The sequence below is a fragment of the Belonocnema kinseyi genome, chromosome 10 (assembly GCF_010883055.1).
Source record: "Belonocnema kinseyi isolate 2016_QV_RU_SX_M_011 chromosome 10, B_treatae_v1, whole genome shotgun sequence".
Taxonomy (NCBI): Eukaryota; Metazoa; Arthropoda; class Insecta; order Hymenoptera; family Cynipidae; genus Belonocnema; species Belonocnema kinseyi.
The window spans coordinates 47,590,644-47,609,655 of NC_046666.1; the positions used below are offsets into that span (position 1 = coordinate 47,590,644).

The 19,012-nt window shown below is 29.6% G+C and overlaps 1 protein-coding gene across 2 annotated transcripts in view; it reads right to left on the reverse strand.

The window, feature by feature from the left end:
• The window catches only part of LOC117181616 (homeotic protein antennapedia), a 133,004-nt gene that overhangs the window by 28,064 nt on the left and 85,928 nt on the right, over positions 1 to 19,012 (reverse strand). For both annotated transcript variants that reach the window (XM_033374480.1, XM_033374481.1), the window contains exon 2: positions 4,287 to 5,458. In XM_033374480.1, coding sequence (XP_033230371.1) covers positions 4,287 to 5,073 — 787 coding nt within the window. In that variant the 5' untranslated portion in view covers positions 5,074 to 5,458. The remainder of the gene's footprint in view (positions 1 to 4,286; positions 5,459 to 19,012) is intronic.

The window sequence follows — 19,012 nt, forward strand, 5'->3', positions numbered from 1 at the left end:
CAGAAATGTTTTGATAAAAAGACACAAAAAAAGTGTGTGTGGACGTCCGTTAACATGTTCGCTATCATTACCTAGATTTTGAAGGCAAAATATTTCTTATTCTAGGAAAAAAACCGGGGGAATCTAACACTGATAAAATCGATACTATTTCCTAAGCGCTATGCAAATTAATCACATTTTGCTAAATTAAAACTTTTTCGAATTAACCCACAAAAAAGTGTGTGGGAACGTCCGTTAGCATGTTCGCTATCATTTCCGAAATTTTTAAGACAAAATATTTATTATTTTAGAAAAAAAGCAGGGGGAATCTAAAACTGGTAAAATTGATAATTTTCTAAGGATCACATGCCCTTAATTCGCATTGCCAACTTATCTTTGCGAATTTCAAAACACGTAATAGTTTCGAAAAACCTGAAGGAAGTTGAACTATTTAAAGCGGGAAACAGAAAGAAATGATGTCAGAAGGAGACGAGTTGACAGGGGAATAAAAGTTGACGAGACAACTTTTAAGTTTGCATCGTAGTTGTAAAATTTGAAGTCAGAGCGAGCGACGCAACTTATATGGAGCAGGGCTATGTGTGGTGAAACTAGTGGATAAAAGGTCAGAGCAATAAATAACTCGGTTTGCTCGTATACCTAGAAAACTTGGAGACATTATGCCTATCCCGATTCGCAACACTACGAATCTGGTCCAGTTTTACGCATTGTTACATAAATCTGAAAGCAAGCCGCTTGGCTACCTGATTTACCTGGGAAGGTTTCTAAAGTAAGAAGGATTCTACTGTGCGTATCTTGAACGAATTTTTCAAACCCGAGTCACGTTCTCAGAATATGACTCTTTTGTACTTCGCAAGAGGAATTCGTTGCTCAAGAATTGAGTCAAAATGGTATTTTTTAAGAGAGAGATTTGGAACTTTGAAATATAAGTGGTTTATTATTTGGTGTACCCGTCTGAATTTAATTAGAGCGTGACTATTTTAAAATTAGGTATTCAACTGACACAAATTTTAAAATCTTGCTGTTTTATCACTGCTTTATATGATAATAACCAGGCATGCTTTTTTTAGAGTTTTTGAATGTATTCATTATCTAAGGAAAGATAAACCTGAATACAAATCAAAATGAAAAAAATCTCAAACGAAAGGGAAATATTAGAGTGGGCCGAAAAAAATTTTTCTGAACTGTAACAGAAATTTTAGCAATGGTAACTGCATAAAACTGCAGTCACGTGTTTCAGAAAATTCGGCTACAGTTTATGTGTTTTCTGTTACTGTAACTAAAAATTAAAAAAGGTTACAATAATTTTGCGGTTCATTAATTTTTATATAAAGGATGTTATAATTATTATCTTATATTCTTATATTATAATTATATAATTGTATATTACATAAGATACTTGTTATTTTATATTATAATTTTTTTAATAATTCTATCTTATAATCGTATCAAATACATGATTTTGAAATATATGAACTTTTTTCACATTTGAGTCATTGAGTATATTATATAACATAGTTATTTAAATATTATATATACTTCGCTTGCATATAGATTTACAATAATTTATATTTTTAATAAAAATATATAACGCAAATTAATATTAAAATTGATGAAATCAACAATATTTTCTCTGTATATTACATGTTTGGAGAAATTTACTCGCAAAATTTATACAAAATGTTTTTTATCAACATTATTTGTATGCAAATTTTACGTAAAAAATAGTATTTTCAGCAAAAAATTAAATTTAAGCAATATTGTTAAACCTGCAATCAAAGAAATGAATTTTCATCTAAAATATGAATTTCGCACCAAAAAAATGATTTCTTAACAAAGAGGTTTAACCAAAATTTTCAAAAAAATATTTGAATCCTCAAACAGAGAGAAGATTAATTTTCAAACAAACAGTAGAATTTTTATCCAAGACAGATGCAATTTATACTAAAACAGATGAACTTTGAAACAAGAAAAATAAAAAATTTACAAAAAATTGAGTTTTCATCAGAAAAAGATTTTCTTTTGACCTTTCAACATCCAAATATAAGTTTTAAGCAAGAAGTACATTTTTGCGAAGATTATACTTGAATTTTTAATTAAAAATATGACTTTCTTGAAAAAATGGTGGAATTTTTAAATCAAAAAGACAAATATTAAAAAATTAGTTTAATTTTCATTAAAAAAAGATTCCAGTTCGACTTTTCAACATAAAAATATGAGTATAAATGAAAAAGAAAGGTTCTATGAGAATAGTTGAACTTGCAACCCACAAATATGAATTTTTAACAAAACTGTTTAATTTTTAACAACAAAAAAATGACTTTAACAAAATGTTTGAATTTTAAACCAAACCGTTGCTTTTTTATCGAAGAAAGATGCAATTTTTAGTCGAATAGATGAATCTTAAAAATAAAAGGACAAATTTTCGAAAAATACTTCAATTTTCAACCAAAAAAGATTTTGGTTTGAGTATTTAGCATGAACATATAAGTTTTAATAAATAAGTTGATTTTCCATGCAATTATTTAAATTTTCAACCCAAAAAAACGGATTTTTAACACAATAAATGAAATTTCAACGAAAAAGGATGACTTTCCAACAAAATGGTTGAATTTTCAAACAAATAATACAAATTTATAACTGAAAAGGTAATTTTGTGGAGAAATAAACTGCGAAAAAAAGTAAATGTAAATACAAAGCAAATAAAGGATTAACAAGAATATTATATGAAGTTTACAGCAAAACTTAATTTTTAATTTTCTCTAATTTCCCACTGACTAATTTTTCATGTTTCCTGAACAAAATTAATATTAAAAGATCAGAATCTTAAACCTGTAACATTTTTAACCTAGAATCTTTTAAAAACGAAATAAAATAATTTCAAATTAAAATTGAAAAAATTTCGAATATATTAGAGAATTTTTCAAGAAATCTGTATTATCATCAGAGGTAGTTAATATTGATGAGTGCAGATGTCATTCCATAATCTGTGAAAATAGAAATCAAAACTATCGATTAAGTGAACTCTTCAAATAAAATTTTTACCTAGACGGAAAATTAATTAAAAAAATGTTAAATTATATTTTATGGAAAAAATATCTTCTCACTTCGTTACATTGGGAATCGAACCCGAGGACTTCCGATTGCCGGTCAAATGCTTTTCCAATATTAGAGAGATAGAAAGAAAAATAATTTTTCAGAAATATGCGCTATCTCAAGCCAGGTCTTACATTAATTATACGAGTAATTTAATTAAATTATTAAATGATTAATAACTTGATTGGAAAATCACCCGACCGGCAATCGGAAGTTCTGTGTTTCGATTCCCTGTGGAGCGAAGTGAGAAGATTTTTATCAGAAAAATATAATGTTAAAGTTAGAGAAATTCTCAGACTTTCACACGATTTTTGATCTTTTAATCGCTGACTTTTCTCTGAACTATAAAATTCTCTGACTTAAAAAAAATGGTTAGCTAGGTTCGTTTTTTACTCAACAGGTTTGTTTGGCGTGTGATATTAAATGCATATTATATTTTTGCACAATTACTGCAAGTCATTATTTGCATTTGTGAATTGATAACAAAATCTTTTAAACCCGTCAATTGCCACTACTGTTACTTTTTTATATTCTCATAAAAGAAGGAATTATTTTTTATAGACGAACGCGCTCGAGAAGCGAGGAGTGCGCATGACACTGCGCACTTTTTTCTGTTACGATAACTTATATTTCTGTTACCATTTCAGAATTTTAGGAAACTATTTGTAATTTTCAGAAACCTCTTCTGATGTTAAATAAAATGCAATAAATTTACTATCAAATTTACTGAGTTTCTAGATTAATTCGTAGGTAGGTCCAGCCTAGAATCTATAACAAAACTCATGTTCTAAAGCAAAGTGACCTGTATGCAAAATATTATTAATTAGACATTGCCAAAAGACAAAAGGGACTAATCTATAGTGAAACTCTTCTATAGCGCCGATTTTGGGGTTGACTGTGGGTGGGAACTAACTCATTATAGTCTACTCCGCTTTTGTTTCTTCACTTCTGAGTGTTCGCCTGAGTGACAAACGCAGACCCCGCGCACCACCTGTTACACCAACCTGCGGCGCGGCATCAATTCTCGGAAGGGCTATAGAAGGGAGGGCTGTTAAAGGGTTTCGCGGTATTTTACTAGCCTGATTAGGAATGAAGCCTCCAAGTAAAGACTATAAGATAAGATCCAATCTCTAATCTTTAACATCCATAGCCCAAATTACAACACTTATAAAAAAAACTCAGATAATACTCACCAAACTGACTCCTCATCCAAGGATACAACGGACTCGGGAGGTTAGCAGTGGCCGCCCCTTGAGGTGCCTGTTGCTGCGACCCAAGAGGCGATGCCACAACTCCCTGATGCTGTTGCGCTTGGGGTTGTTGCTGCGGATGCATAGCCGCCGTTGGTGCTTGACTCGCCGCTTGTTGCTGTTGGTACATCATATGCTGTTGTTGCATATGAGGATGTTGCTGCTGAGGCTGTTGGTGTTGAGTCCCTTGGGCCTGCATGTGCGGATGTTGGGTGTGCATCTGATGGTGAATTTGGGGCTCGACGAGGGGTGGACTGTCCGGGCCATCGAGGACACTGCCCTGATGGTCAACCGCGGCTGCCTGGAGTTTGCAGCTCGCGTAGACGATGGGTGTTGAGGGGTGTCCGTTGGGAGTTGGTGTGTGACCCATGTGACCCATCCCCGAACTCGGCGAGGTCGACCTGTACCCCGACATTCCGTCCATGCTTGAATGTTCCTGCTGCTGCTGATAGTAAGCCGCATTTCTAATGTCCATTCTGTCGTAGGGTGGAAACCTGGGGTAGGGCATACCCTGCTGACCTCCAGCGGTTCCATAATGGTGGGCCGGGACACCCTGTCTGAGCAGGCCTGGATCACAGGGATCCGAGCCCTGCTGGGGCTGCTGGGGTACAGACTGGGTCTGCTGGGGCACCTGGACGGCAGCCCCGTAGTGCTGCTGGTGCTGATGGGGATGGTCCACCCCGCCATTTCGCAGGTCCGGGATATAGGAATTGGCGAAGTACGAACTCATGCTACTATACTGTCACTGCTAGCACACCTCTTCTCTCCTCCGCACTTGCCACTGAACAATATCACCACTAGCTCACTGATTTTTCAAACTTGTGCTTATCAGCACTACTTCTGCACTTAGCTTCTAAACCTTGGAATTTTTTCTGCACTACCTATCACACTTTCACGGGATCACTTAATCATTTGAGACTTGTTATCACACTGGTTTACCACTGTAGAGAACTGGAGCACTACAGAACCGTAAGTTATCAGGGGAAATTTTCAAACACCAGGGGATTGGTAGTCAGAGTTCCTCTTTTCCCTCGGTGCGGTACCCTCGTTCAAAGAGACGAGCTCTGGACGCGTTTTGCTCTTCTGTCCAGCTCGCTGACGACGTTATGCCGCACCTGCAACATAGTAGAAAGTCTCTTTTAGATGGAATGAATATTACTTTGATTAGAGTGCCAAGAGTGGCTCATGACTAATTGGATGGAGAATGTAAAACTCTGGGTGCAAAAGCAGAGTTTGCAGATCTTTGTCTGAGGAACTGGGGGTCGGGAGAGAAGGATATGAGTGACAGATGCCGAGGTACACACGTGCTCGTCACGGTGACGGCCATCGCCCAGACAGTGGTGGCTAAGTGTCTTCTATGTGGGCGGGATAAAAAGATACTTGTCTTTAAAAAGGGGTAATCCAGCGTACTTCGAAGTTCATCATGGCTTCGGGTGTGGATCTTCCGTCGCGTCGGACTTTTGTGGATTAACAAGTGGGTCTTCCGGTTTTAAGGTTCTTCGAAAGTAGAATGTCACTTTTTTTTTTTAATCCTAAGGACTCTTGTGTTTTTCTAACATCCCCGGAGGAGCTTACAAATGAGAGAGGCGGGCAAAAATACAAGAGGGTCTATGCAAAAAATTGAATGATGGTTTAGGCATCTTGGAATCAGAATCATAATATATTGTGTGTTCTAATCCTAACTTTTTTTTACTGCAAATCATTTTTTTGTATTGTTTTACAAATAATATTTAACAAATGTCAGAAAAATGAATGCAATGATATGACAAAATCAATTGGTATTGTTTGTCTTAGAACAAGATATAATTTCCTAATCCTTTTCAGAATTGTTTATCATTTTTGGTCATATTTCCTTTTGTATTTATATAATTTCTAATTTGTATAAATTTTTAATTTTTTAATGTTATCGATTTGTATTTATTTATGCAATTTTGAATAGAAAAAAATGCTAAGAAATGGTTTCTTCACAAATAAAAGAATAAATTCTTTTTCAATGAGAAGTCTGTGTGATTTATTTATGTTTTTTTTTTTTTTTTTTTTTTGAGTTTCTATTTACGGTCCTCTGCTGACATAAATTCGAACACGAAGGCAAGCAGGTCAAAAAGGGCCAGTAGCGTCGATAAATGAAAGAAACTCTCGAACCTTCTATACCGACTGACAACATCAGGCAAAAGTATATCATCAGATATCGTGAAGATGACTTTCAGCTTCACTTTAGACTCTACAGATCCCGCTTGGTATCATAGATTTATTTAACAATATTTAAAAAAATAAAATAAAAATAGTAAATAATAAAAAATTCTATAATGGGCTTCACAAAATGATTATTGATCTTAGATTAAATTTTTGTTTAGTAAGACAACATTATTTAAATTAGAAACCAAAAATATATCATTATCATTAATATTAATAAAAAGTAGTATTAATATCAATTTGATTCAGCCTAATGAGACAGATGACCTATACTTTAAAAGTAATTGCATCTATTTCTGATTGAGAATATTATATTGCGATAATTGAGAAAAGGTTAATCGCTTGTTTGGTCAAGGCGATTTACCTTCTTGATTAACCATATTTGATATAGGTTTATTAAAACTCAAGAAAAAAAATTTATCATAATTTTTAGTTTTTATTTCACCAGGGTCAGTACTTTTGCATATTTAATAACATAGCTAAGAAATACAGCATAAAAATAATATTAATATTATAATATATTATATTATATATATTTTAATATTCTCTCCTTGAATTGTTGAAATCCATAGAAATCCCTTTAAATAAAATTCAATTTATTTCGGAAATTATAATTCATTTAAATTACATTGAATATAAATTGAATTAAAATTATTGATTAAAGTTCTCTAGAAAAACTTTATAATCCCTTCAAATCCTTGAAGATTTAATCAAGTACTTTAAATCGTGTTAAATTACCCTTGAAATACCTCAGAATTTCTTAAAATACCTTAAAGTCCTTCAAATCTTTGGAAAACATAAGCATCTAAATTAAAAAAATTTAGTAGAAAATTTAGCTATCCGGTTGAAAATTTCTCTATTTTGTTGAAAATTCTTCTTTTTTTACAGACAATCAATTTTTTTTGGTACAAAATGAATTATTTGATTGAAAATTTGTCTTTTCAGGTTGAAAATCCAACCTCGTAGTTGAAACTTGAACTATTTATTTAAAAGTTAATTTTTTTGCTTTAAGATTAATAATTTCTGTTGAAAAATTTTTTTCTCTTGTTGTTTAAAAGTAACTTTTTAAACTAAAAATTTAACTACTCAGTTGAAGATTCAACTGGTTGGTTTAAATTAACTGTTTTGTTAAAAAATCATATTCTTTGGTCAAAAATGTAATTTTTTATAAGAAAGATTTTTTTTCTTGAAATTTCAACTATTTGCTATAACATAAAGCTATTTGACAGAAAATTAAATTGTTTTGTAGAAATTTCGTTTGCTTTTATTGAAAATTAATTCTCCACAATGAAAACGTAAACACTTAAGGTTTTGTTCGAAATTGATCCTTTTATATTTAAGAATTCAACCATCCAGTTACAAAATTTATACAGGAAAAAAAACTAAACTGAAAAGTAATAAAATCATGTTTGTTCCCGTATCAGATCCACCTTTAGAACTATTTAGCTAAAAATGTCTGTATTTTTGCTAAAAACTCGTCTTTTTTCGTAAAAAAAAATTAATCCTTGTGATTGAAAATTCAACTCTCTTGTTAACCATTTTTTTTAATTCATCTGTTTTAGTAGAAATTTCATCTTCTTTATAGAAAAATACAACTCCTCGGTTGAATTTTAATCTAATTCAACAATTTTGTTATTTTTTCTTGAATAGATTCATAATTTTAGTTGAAAATTCATCTTTTTAATTAAAACTTGAAATATTCTGTTGAAAATTGATTTTTATAGCTGTAAATTTGTCACTTTTGACAGAAAATTAAATTTTCTTGGTATAAAATTTCCTCATTTTTGGCTGAAAATTAAGCTGATTCGTTGAAAATTAACTTTTTTTTAAATTAACTTTTTTATTAAAAATTAACTCTTTTTGTTTAAAATTCATATTGCCGCATTGAAAATTCATCTTCTTTACAGAAAATTCAGCTTCAAAATTTACCAATCTGGATGAACTTTTTTTTTCTTTCTTGGCTGAAAAATCTTAAGATTTGGATGAAAATTCAAGTCTTTTATTTAAAAAAAAAATAATTTTCAGGTGAGAGTTTAACTGTTTTGTTGATCATTTGTCTATTTGGACAAAAAACTCGTCCTTTAGGATTACATTTTTTGTTTTGAAAATTCAAGTAATTGGTTAAAAGTTTACGCATATTGTTGAAAATTCTTCTTTTCGGGTAGAAAATTAAATTTTCTTAGTTTAAAATCTAATTATTTGGGTGAAAAATGATTTATTTTGTTGAAAATTAATCTTTGTTAGTGCTTGATTGAAAATTCATCTTTTTTTAAATTAAAAATTAAACTATTTTGTTAAAAATTAAATTTTTGGTAGAAAAACCATGTTTTTTTGCTGGAAAAACCAACATTTTGGAATACTTTGTTTTTCTCTATTGACTAAAAAATCTTTCTGGTTAAAAATACAACTGTTTAATAAAAAATTAATTTGTTTTGTTTGGACATTAATCCTTTTGATTGAGGATTCAACACTTGAGTTGGAAATTCGCCTTGGTTTGCTTCAATTCAACCGTTTTTGATTTAAAATAAAAAAAATTCTTGATGAAAACATCAAATATTAAATTTTTTATTTGGAATTCATCTTCTCAAGAAAAGAATTTAGTCGGCAAAAATTACATAATACAGGGGGGGGGGGGGGGGGGGGGGGGGGTACTAAGAATGGTACGAGCTTCAAAATTTTAGAAAAATTGTGAGAAAATAGAGCCTGGAGCGTAATTTTGTTCGAAAAACACTGGGAATCCCATTCAATTCGTTCTTAGAATTTCAGCCTTGGCAGTTTCGGGATTAGAGAAGCCGCGGACCGAAAGAAAAGCAGTACTCAATCAAGCTTGACAAATAGGATGAAGGCCGCACTCGACGCATTAGTTGTATCAAATTCCATCAAGTTGCGCCAAGTTGCATCAAGTTGCGTCAAGTTGCATCAAGTTGCGTCATGCGTCCAAACACCTGATAAATTATTCACACAGCCCTGTCTGTTAATGTCAAACACTTTAGCCAAATAGTCTGAATAGTTTAGAGAGTCCGTGGCCGAAAAATCTAAAAGCAATATCAATTTCATCCCCCTTAATTGGTGAGCCCCGATGCAACCGGTGACAAGCACCTCGGCTTTGGAAACAAAAGTGCGATGTAGATATCCCTGCGAATAGAATAAACGCGTACGAGCCGAGCGAGCTAGCGACAGTGGGTTGGGGTTTAGGGGCAGGTTCAGGGAGAGGGGGGAGGTTATAGGTGAGAGGAATTGGGGGGAAAGGGTTGTCGGAGGCTGGGGATGGACCCTTGGGAGTTTGCTGTACACGAGAACGGGCTCGGGTCGGACGCGGGACGATCGCGATTAACATTCCGGCCGCTAGCTCGCTGTTCGCGCGGCGCTTTCATTAATTCCAGCGTATTGATTCCTCGGATTGATGAATGGCCGCCGATAGCGATTCTATGCCGTGCTTCGTCCTACATATAAATTCTCCCTCCCTGGATTTCAACTCAATTTTGCACCGACTTTAATTTCAAATATTTTCTTACCAAAGTCTCGATCTTCCAAAAATAAATACACTTTGAATTTAAATCAGTCAAAATTTGTGTAATTAAATTAATCAAGCATGATCTGACTTTAAAACGAGTTACTTCTACTAAAAAACAGTCGCTTTTACAGATGATTCAGTCAACATTGCTGACGTATTAGTCACTTGAAAATACTGATTTTCAGTAACTTGAAATTACTAACTTTCAGTCAAAAAACTAATTTTATTTGTGAAAGTTACTGATTATATTAATCAAATTATTTAGATAAATTCGTCTTTATTGACAGAAAATGAATTGTATTGCTTAATAATCATTTTTTTATGAATTCAACTGTTTTTTATTTTAAATTAATGTCTTTTTGATTGAAATATTAAATATTATATTTTATTGTTAAAAATCAACTGCTTGATTAAAAGTTAAACTGCTGTATTAAAAATACATTTTTATTGATTACAGCATACATCATTTCAGTATAAAAACTGTTTTTCCGTTGTTTGAAAATAATTTTTGTTGGGTTTCGATTTTTTTATAATTCATTTACGTTGATGATGAAATATATTAGAAGAGAAAAATAAATTTTAAATTTAAAGGTGCCGCAAAAAGTGAATAAATCTTCATTTTCCTGGAATAATTTCCAAAATAGCATCGGAAAAATTGCGAGAGAAATGAAGAAAATGTCAATTTTGTAGAAAAATTACATTTCATAGTTTAAATGAAAAAAAATCTGAAACAAGTTAATAAATTTTCATTTTGTTGGAATAATTTAAAAAAGGTATACAAAAAAATTTGACAAAATTAGTACAAAATTGCTCAATTTGCAGGAAAAGTATATTTCTTCAATTAAATGGTAAATAATAATTAAAAGTAAAATTAAGAGTAAATAATGTTTGTATTTTGCTGAAATAATTGTCAAAATTGTATAGAAAAATTGCCTATTTTTTAGACAAAAAGTACATTTCATAATTTGAATGGAAAAAATTCCGAAATAAGAGGAATAATTCCCAAATTTATATAGAAAAATTGGACAAAATTTATCTTTTTGCAGGAAAAGTGTATTTCATAATTTAAATGGAAAAAATACAAGATAAAGTGAATAAATTTTCATCTTACTGAAATAATTTTTAAAATTGTATAGAAAATTTAAATAAGAATGGGGAAAAATTGCCCACTCTTTAGGAAAAGTACATTATATTTCATAACTTAAAGAAAGGGAAAAAATGTTTGAAGAAAAATACAATGTTGCCATTTTTCTGATAAATTTTTCTCAAAATTAAGAAAAAATTATAATCCTTTAAAATCCCTTGAAATTTATAAAATCCCTTTAATTATGTATAATCCTTAATAATTCCTAATGAATCAAGTAAAATCTTGTAAGATATTTTGAAATTTGTAAAATATCTTTTAAAAGGACGAAATCTTCGCTAATCCCGTGAAATCCAAACAAAATTCGATAAAACTCTTTAACATCCATATTTGAAATTTTTGATATTTTTTTGAATACCTTGAATTCTTTTTAAAATATGCTACAAGTTTTGAAACCCTCAAGTATAAAAAATTCGACGAAATCTTCTAAATGATCCTAAATTTTACAAAACCATTTAAAAATTCTTGAAAAATGTATAATCTTTTGACATTTTCTGTAATTTTACGAAATTCTTTAAAATGTCATGAAAATCTTCCAAAACTTTAAAATACACTAAATTTTTTTCTCTTTCAAATTTTAGAAAACCCTTTAATCCTGTGAAATATTTATAAATCTTGTGAAATCACTAGTAGCTTCAAATCCCTAGTAATTACTTGAAATTTAATTCTGTTTCATTTATTCCCTAAATTTCTCAAGAAATTCTTTGAAATTCCCTAAAATCCCATAAAATCTTAGAAATCCTTTCATATATTTGTTACCATTTAAAATCTGTTGTCATTTTTTAAATATTTTAATTTCTTTAAACCTTATAAAACACGGTCTTTCAAATCACTTGAAATTAATTTCAATATTTTAATTCTTTCAAGTCCTTGTAGAGATCATATAAAATCGTATAGATCTGGTAAAATCTAGAGTAAAATTCCTACAAATCCATTGAAATATTTTGAAATCCCGTGAATTATCTTGAATTTTATGATACCTCTTAAAATGTCTTAAAAAATTCGTAAAACTTCGAAATTATGAAAAAGAGTCAAAAAGTATCATTTATTAAATTTTAAAATATTAATTTTGATAAAATGTAGAAGGAGTAAATTTCTTGATGATCTTCCTTTTTTTAAGTTAAAATGCCAAACATTCTGTCAGTTTCCACTAAAAAATGTACAAAAGAAATTGCCAATTTGTGCACAATTGTACCCTTATAATCAAACTTTGAAAAAAATGGAAAAATATTTGACTATACGGTCAGGGTCCAGGACAGGAATATTTGGAAGAGTCTGGGGTTCTAAGAAGATGGACTGGTGATTTATTGAAACGTCACCCGGTATATTTTAGGCCTAGTTAAGTGGCGGCATCGATCGGAAAAGTGATAAACCAGCTGGTCATTTGAAGGATTAAGGAGTTCTTCAACAAACCGGTAGATGGCGATAGAGATTTCTGGATAAGAATGAAAAAAATGGGGTGGAGCGAACTTGACAGCTGGGTGGGTTCCGGGCCAAGGTGATTGAAAAGAGGGTGGAGCGTCACGTGACGCCATCGCTGGTTATGGAAGATGACGTCACTGAACTATGATGGCCTCTATTTATCAAAATGGCTCCACCCTTAGAAACTTTGTTTCAACCGTCAATTTACTCTCAATCGAAAAAAATATAAATCTCAACTCCAGAGCAACAAGTGTACCCTACTCCACCTTCAAATGAGATTTCAAGCGATTCTTAGCGATTTCCAAGATTTTAAGGGATTTTAAAGTTTTTTAAGGTATTTCGCAAGATTTAAAGCATTTTTTTTCATCTTCAAAGACTTCTAGAGATTCTGAAAATTTGAGAGAACTTGAATGAATAAATTTAATTTAAATATTTAAGGGATTTCAAATGACTTCTACTGATTTAATGGATTTTTACGCTTTTCAAAAAAAAAATCGGGATGACCGTTTTAATCACATGAAAAAATTCCTGATCGTTTTCCCGGTTTGTAAAGATTTTTCACGAGTCAGTGAAATTAAAAAATTCGAACTTAGAAATTAGAAATATTAAAAATTGAACGATTAAATTTTTGTTATGAACTGAACACTTGTTAAATTATTTTCATTTGAAATAGTTGAGAAATTCCTAAAAAAAATTTTAAATTCTATTTTAAAATTTTATTTCATAATTTTCAAACATCTTTGAATTTGAAAAGTTTTCAGAACCTTTAAACGTCTTTTAAAATGATTCGAATTCTTCCAACATTTTTTTTACATCCTACAAAATAAAAAATATTTCATTAAAATCTTCCATTTTCCTTACATTTTTTAGAATTTCAAAAATCTTTTTATTCATATTCTCTTATAATTAATTTAAAAAAATAAAAAGTAATTTTGCGGCACATGTAGACACTTTGTTTAAATTAATTAAAATCATTTCAAATTTTTATTGATTGAATCTTTTCAGACCATCTGAATATCTCTTCAACTTACTCGAGATTTTTTTAGGAAGGATAGAAGGATAGAAGTGAAATCTTGATTATACATCAAAATAAACTTTTTTCACTTATAAATGATATTTTTCAAATAGAAAAAATAAAATTGTAAAGCATGTTATTTTTCTTCATTCAAAAATTTTAAATTTTCAAATTTTAGACTAAAACAATATTTTTAATTTAATAAAAGCCTTTAACTATGAATATATTATTTTAAAGTTATTTTAAAATTCACAATTTTTTAAGTTAATATCTGGAAACTTTTAAATTTTGAACTGATTCCGAACTGTCTTGTAAAATCAATTATTATTCACTTTTTAATCCGTTATGTATAGTATAATTTTGAAAATCATGATAATTTATATTCAAATTTGATAAACTAAAACTTTTTTTATACAAAATTGTCAATTGCAAACGCTACTGATTTTTAATTTTTCAAGTCTTAAAACTGAATTTTAATATTTTTTAAATGAAAATTGTACACTTAAAGATTAAAATGCAAAATGGATCATTTGTTACTAAAAGATTTTCGAATTACGCCATTTCTAAAGAATTTTGTCAAATAATTGAAATTACATTTAATTTTAAAGGAATCCTTAATGATTTCAAAGATTTAAAGAGGCGTGAAGGTATTTTAGGGAATTTCAAAAACTGAAGTATTTTATGACATCTAAGAATTTCAAAGGCTTTCTAGGGATTAGAAATTTTTTTTAGGCACCAATAATCTCGAAGGATGTTAAAGTAATTCTAAGATTTGAAGAAATTTACTAAATCGCTAAGGATTTCAAAAAGGGAGTTAAAAACCTTCTAGAAAGTTTAACGTTTTATTTTTTGAAAATTTCCATGAATAAATTAAATTAAATTAATGTTCTAGAAGATTTATGTTCTGGAAGTTTAAAGATTTCCAGAAAACTTTTGGGACTAAATTTAATTTTATTTCAAAATATTTCTGCAGGTACAAAGGAATTAAGAGAAAATGCAAAGGATTTTGAACATTTTAAGTTAATTAAAAAAATTGCCAAGAATTTCCAAAGATCTGAAGGCGTTAAGAAAATGTTCACTTGTTTTAAGGGATTTTACAGGACCTTCCATTTATTTGAAAGATTTTATAGGATTTAACAAATACAAATTAAATTGAAAAATTAATATATAATTATTAATAAAAACTTGAATTTCTTATGATTATTTATGAAGAATGGATCGAACTGGATTCGCAAAGTCGGAAGAGTGGTATTGACTGGTAGGATTTTAACGATTATTAAAGAAATTTTAGGTAATAGATTTAATTCTATTTCAAAATACTTCTAAATAAAATAAAAATAATTTTAAACATTTCAGGTTAATTCACAAAGTTGGCAAGAATTTCCAGAGAAAAATTTTCTCAAGGGTTTGTCAAAAAATTTTGCACAATTTCCAAAGATCTGAAGGAATTAAAAAAATTTGTATATTTATTAATTTATCAAATTCATTAATAATTTATATATAATAATAATTCAATTGAAAAATTAATATACAATTATTGATAAAAACTTGAATTTTGTATGATTATTTATGAAGTATGGATCGAGGAGGATTGGTGAAGTCGGATGAGTGGTATTGGAACAGATGAAATCAAGATTTGCAAAAAAATCTTTTCTTTTGGTTATTTATTGAATTATCCCTTTTGCCTATTTATTAATAAAAATTTACATTTCAATGAATTATTTATAAGAAGTAGATGGAGCTTTATTGTATGAATCGGATAAGTGGTGCTGGGTGGATGTATGATGAATAGTGCTGGGTGGATGGTGATGAAAGGAATCATTTAAGAAAAGTTAAAAATTATTATTTTTTTCAAATAATAAATTTGGTTTCTTCCTAAAAAATTGCTAGAAAAGTTTTGCCTTTTAGCCTAAATTAAAAATAAAATGTTCTCTTTACAAATATTTCTTAATCAATTATTTATACAAAATATATAGAGCCTGATTGTGAGAATCGGATAAGTGGTACTGGGTGGATGTATGGTATAAGTATGTACCAGTATGTATATACTGGTGATGGATGGATGGTGAAGAAAGGAATCATTAAAAAAAGTGAACACTGATAAAAAAACATTAAATTTTTTCCCTCCCTAAACAAATTTTTATAAAGGTTTGTCTTTTAGACTAAATTAAAAAAAAATTGTTGATCGGATAAGTGGTGCTGGGTAGATGTATAATGAATAGAGAAAAATGATTTTTAAAAACATTAAATTTTTTACTACCTATACAAAATTTCTATAAAGGTTTGTCTTTTAGACTAAACTTAAAAAAATTGTTTTTTTCTTTACAAATAATCCCCAAATCATTATTTATAAGAAGTAGATTTAGCTTGATTGTGGAGATCGGATAAGTGGTGCTGGGTGGATTTATAATGAATAGAGAAAAATGATTTTAAAAACATTAGATTTTTTTCCTTCTAAAAATAATTTCTAAAAAAGGTTTTGCCTTTAGTCCTAAATTAAAACAAATTTATTTTCTCTTTACAATTAATTTCCAATTAACTATTTATAAAAAATAAATAGTGCTTGATTGCGGGAATCGGATAAGTGGTGCTAGATGGAAGTATGATGAATAGCGCTGGATGATGGCGATGAAAGGAATCATTTTAAAAAATGTCAGAAAATGATTAAAAATATTAAATGTTTCTTTTTCCTTTAAAAAATGCTATAAAGGTTTGTCTTTAAACGTAAATAAAAAAAAATGTTTTTCTCTTTATACGTGCAATTTTTTGAACTGATTTGAATGATACGGCGGGATGGCGTCACCTGGGGGACTGAGACATTTATCACGTTTTCAAGTACCCTGACTCTGGTAGCATGGCAAAAGAAATACGATGGGAACAAACCGAGAACGAATAAGCTACCTCGTGGACAGTGGAGCCCCTAAAGACTATGGGCCATAAAAGGCACTTGGAGGTGACAGTTATGGGACGTGGCGCTCGTGCGAGCCGTTGGCACGCCGTAAAACAGCCATAAAATATAAACGACTCGTAAACTAAACATACGGAAGCAGTGTACCAACAGATTGATCTTAAAAAGATCCAAGTGCTCATCCGTCACTTTTACACCCACAATTAACTTCCAAATTGCTGTCTCGTCGTAAAATCGTAAATCTGGAGAATATGAGTCTAACTAAATCCTCGGCGTCCTGCCCGAAACTTGAAAGGTGTTGAATACTGGTCTATTATTATTATTTTTAACGAGAAAAAATTTGCCTCGGCCGGGATTTGAACCCGCAACGTCACTATGCATGACTGGAGCGTTAAGCAATACAATTTAACGTTGATGATTACAAATTATGCCACCGAGGCTGAGAGATTTTTTTCTCATTTCTTTTCATAAATTTTTTAAGGGGGCCTCTAGAAATAAAAACAAAGTTTTTGTCATTTTAGACTTAATAAACAATTTTCCAAGCCACAGAAATAAAAAAATTTAAACGGTCATATTTGACAGAATTTTTAATTTAAATATTTAATACTTAAATACATATTAAAGTGATTTAAAACTATTCAAAGTTTACAGAAATAAGTTAAATTTCTCTAATTATCTTCAGGTTAAAAAATTAAAATGTTGTTATTTATTTATAAAATTAGCGTTTTGCAGGCCAAGCATTTGATACACTTCTGAAGGTACCCAAAATGAAGGCTGAGTTCGTTAATCAGATATTTTGAACCAAAATTAAAAAATTGGGAGCATTTTCAAAGTTAAAAAATTTTTTTTTAATTTTAAAAAATTTTTGTCGAAGTTTCTTGTAAATGGGTAAAAGACTTGCAAATTATCTAAACGAAATTTTTTATTTTAATGAAAATTAGAAAAGTTATAAACTTTTCAAAAATTTGAAAATTTTCAAAAAATGTTAAAAATTATTTTTTTCATAGATCCAACAATCTCATTCGAAATTTTCACTAGATACCAAATATATTTCAAAACTATTCTAGCCGATTTTTTCTATTAGCCCAAAATTAAATAAATTATAGCATTTTCCAACTTTTCAAATTTTTTTTATTAATATTATAAAAATTTGTGTCAAAGTTTCTTATAGATGGGTAAAAAACTTGGAAATAATCCAAATAAAATTTTTAATTTTGATGAAAATTAGAAAAGTCGCGCGCCCTTGGGACGCTCAAACTAGCGAATGAAACGAGCCGCGCACGCAGCGCGCTTTGAGAATGTCCCCCCGGAGTGGGCGGAATTTTTAAAAAGTTTTTTCAAGAATTGTATAAAACCAATAGGGTTTTAGTTGCCAGAATTTGAGCAAATATCAAATTTCATGGCATTTCAACGAATTTTAAAATATTTTAATTTATTTCAAAAAATGTATTGTTGAAGGGATTATAAAATCTTTCAAAGCTTTGAAGAAAATATTTTTAACAGATTTGAAGAATTTAAAGGTATTCTAATGGAGTTTAAAAGTATTGAAAATAATTTTGGCATTCCCGAGGATTAGAAGGAATTTTAAGAAGATAAACAAATTTTACAGGAATTTAAAAGTTTTTAGAAATAATTTAAAGAAATGCAAACAAATTTTATGCGGGTTTGAAGAATTTCATAGAATTTCGCAGATTAAGAACAATTTTGTGAAATTTATTTATAATTTTATATTTATTAACATTTTATGAAAATAAAATATTTTAGACTATTCTAAAAACTTCAAATCTCAGCAAATGTCGGATTTCATTGAATTTTACGGGATTTCAACGAATTTTATAATATTTTAATGGATTTCAAAGAATTTATTCACCAGAAGTGAACCGTTTTTTGAATTTTCAAAAGCTTTAAAAATTTTCGAAATAATTTTAAAAATTAGGGTATTTTAAAAGTATCCCATGAATCTTTAATATGCTGTAATAATGTAAGGTATTTCATAATTTTTCAAAGGATTTAGTGTATTTTTTAAAATTCCAACACATTTTTAAAGGATTCAAAAAGTTTTAAAATATTCCAAAGGATTTGAAATATTTCAGGGTATTTAAAAATTACAAGGAATTTGCAATTAATTTAAATAATTTAAAGGGATTCCAAAATATTTGAAAGATTTCAGGATATTTTAAAACAATTCAATGAGCATTCAAGATATTAAAAAAAATAGTAAAAGGTATCGAAATATTAAAAAAAAAATGAAAATATTTTAGGTACCAATTTTCTGAATTTTCGAAATCTAAATTCAGATTCGTGATCAGTGACTCCAAAAATCCTTGTACACTAATTAAAAAAAAAATCCAGAAAATTTTATTATTTTGATCGCCATATTGTACGAGGGTAGTTCAATAAGTCCTTAGAATGAAGTATAAAAACAATTTTTTTTGGGTAAATTTTTTTTTATTTTTCAACATAATCTCCTTGG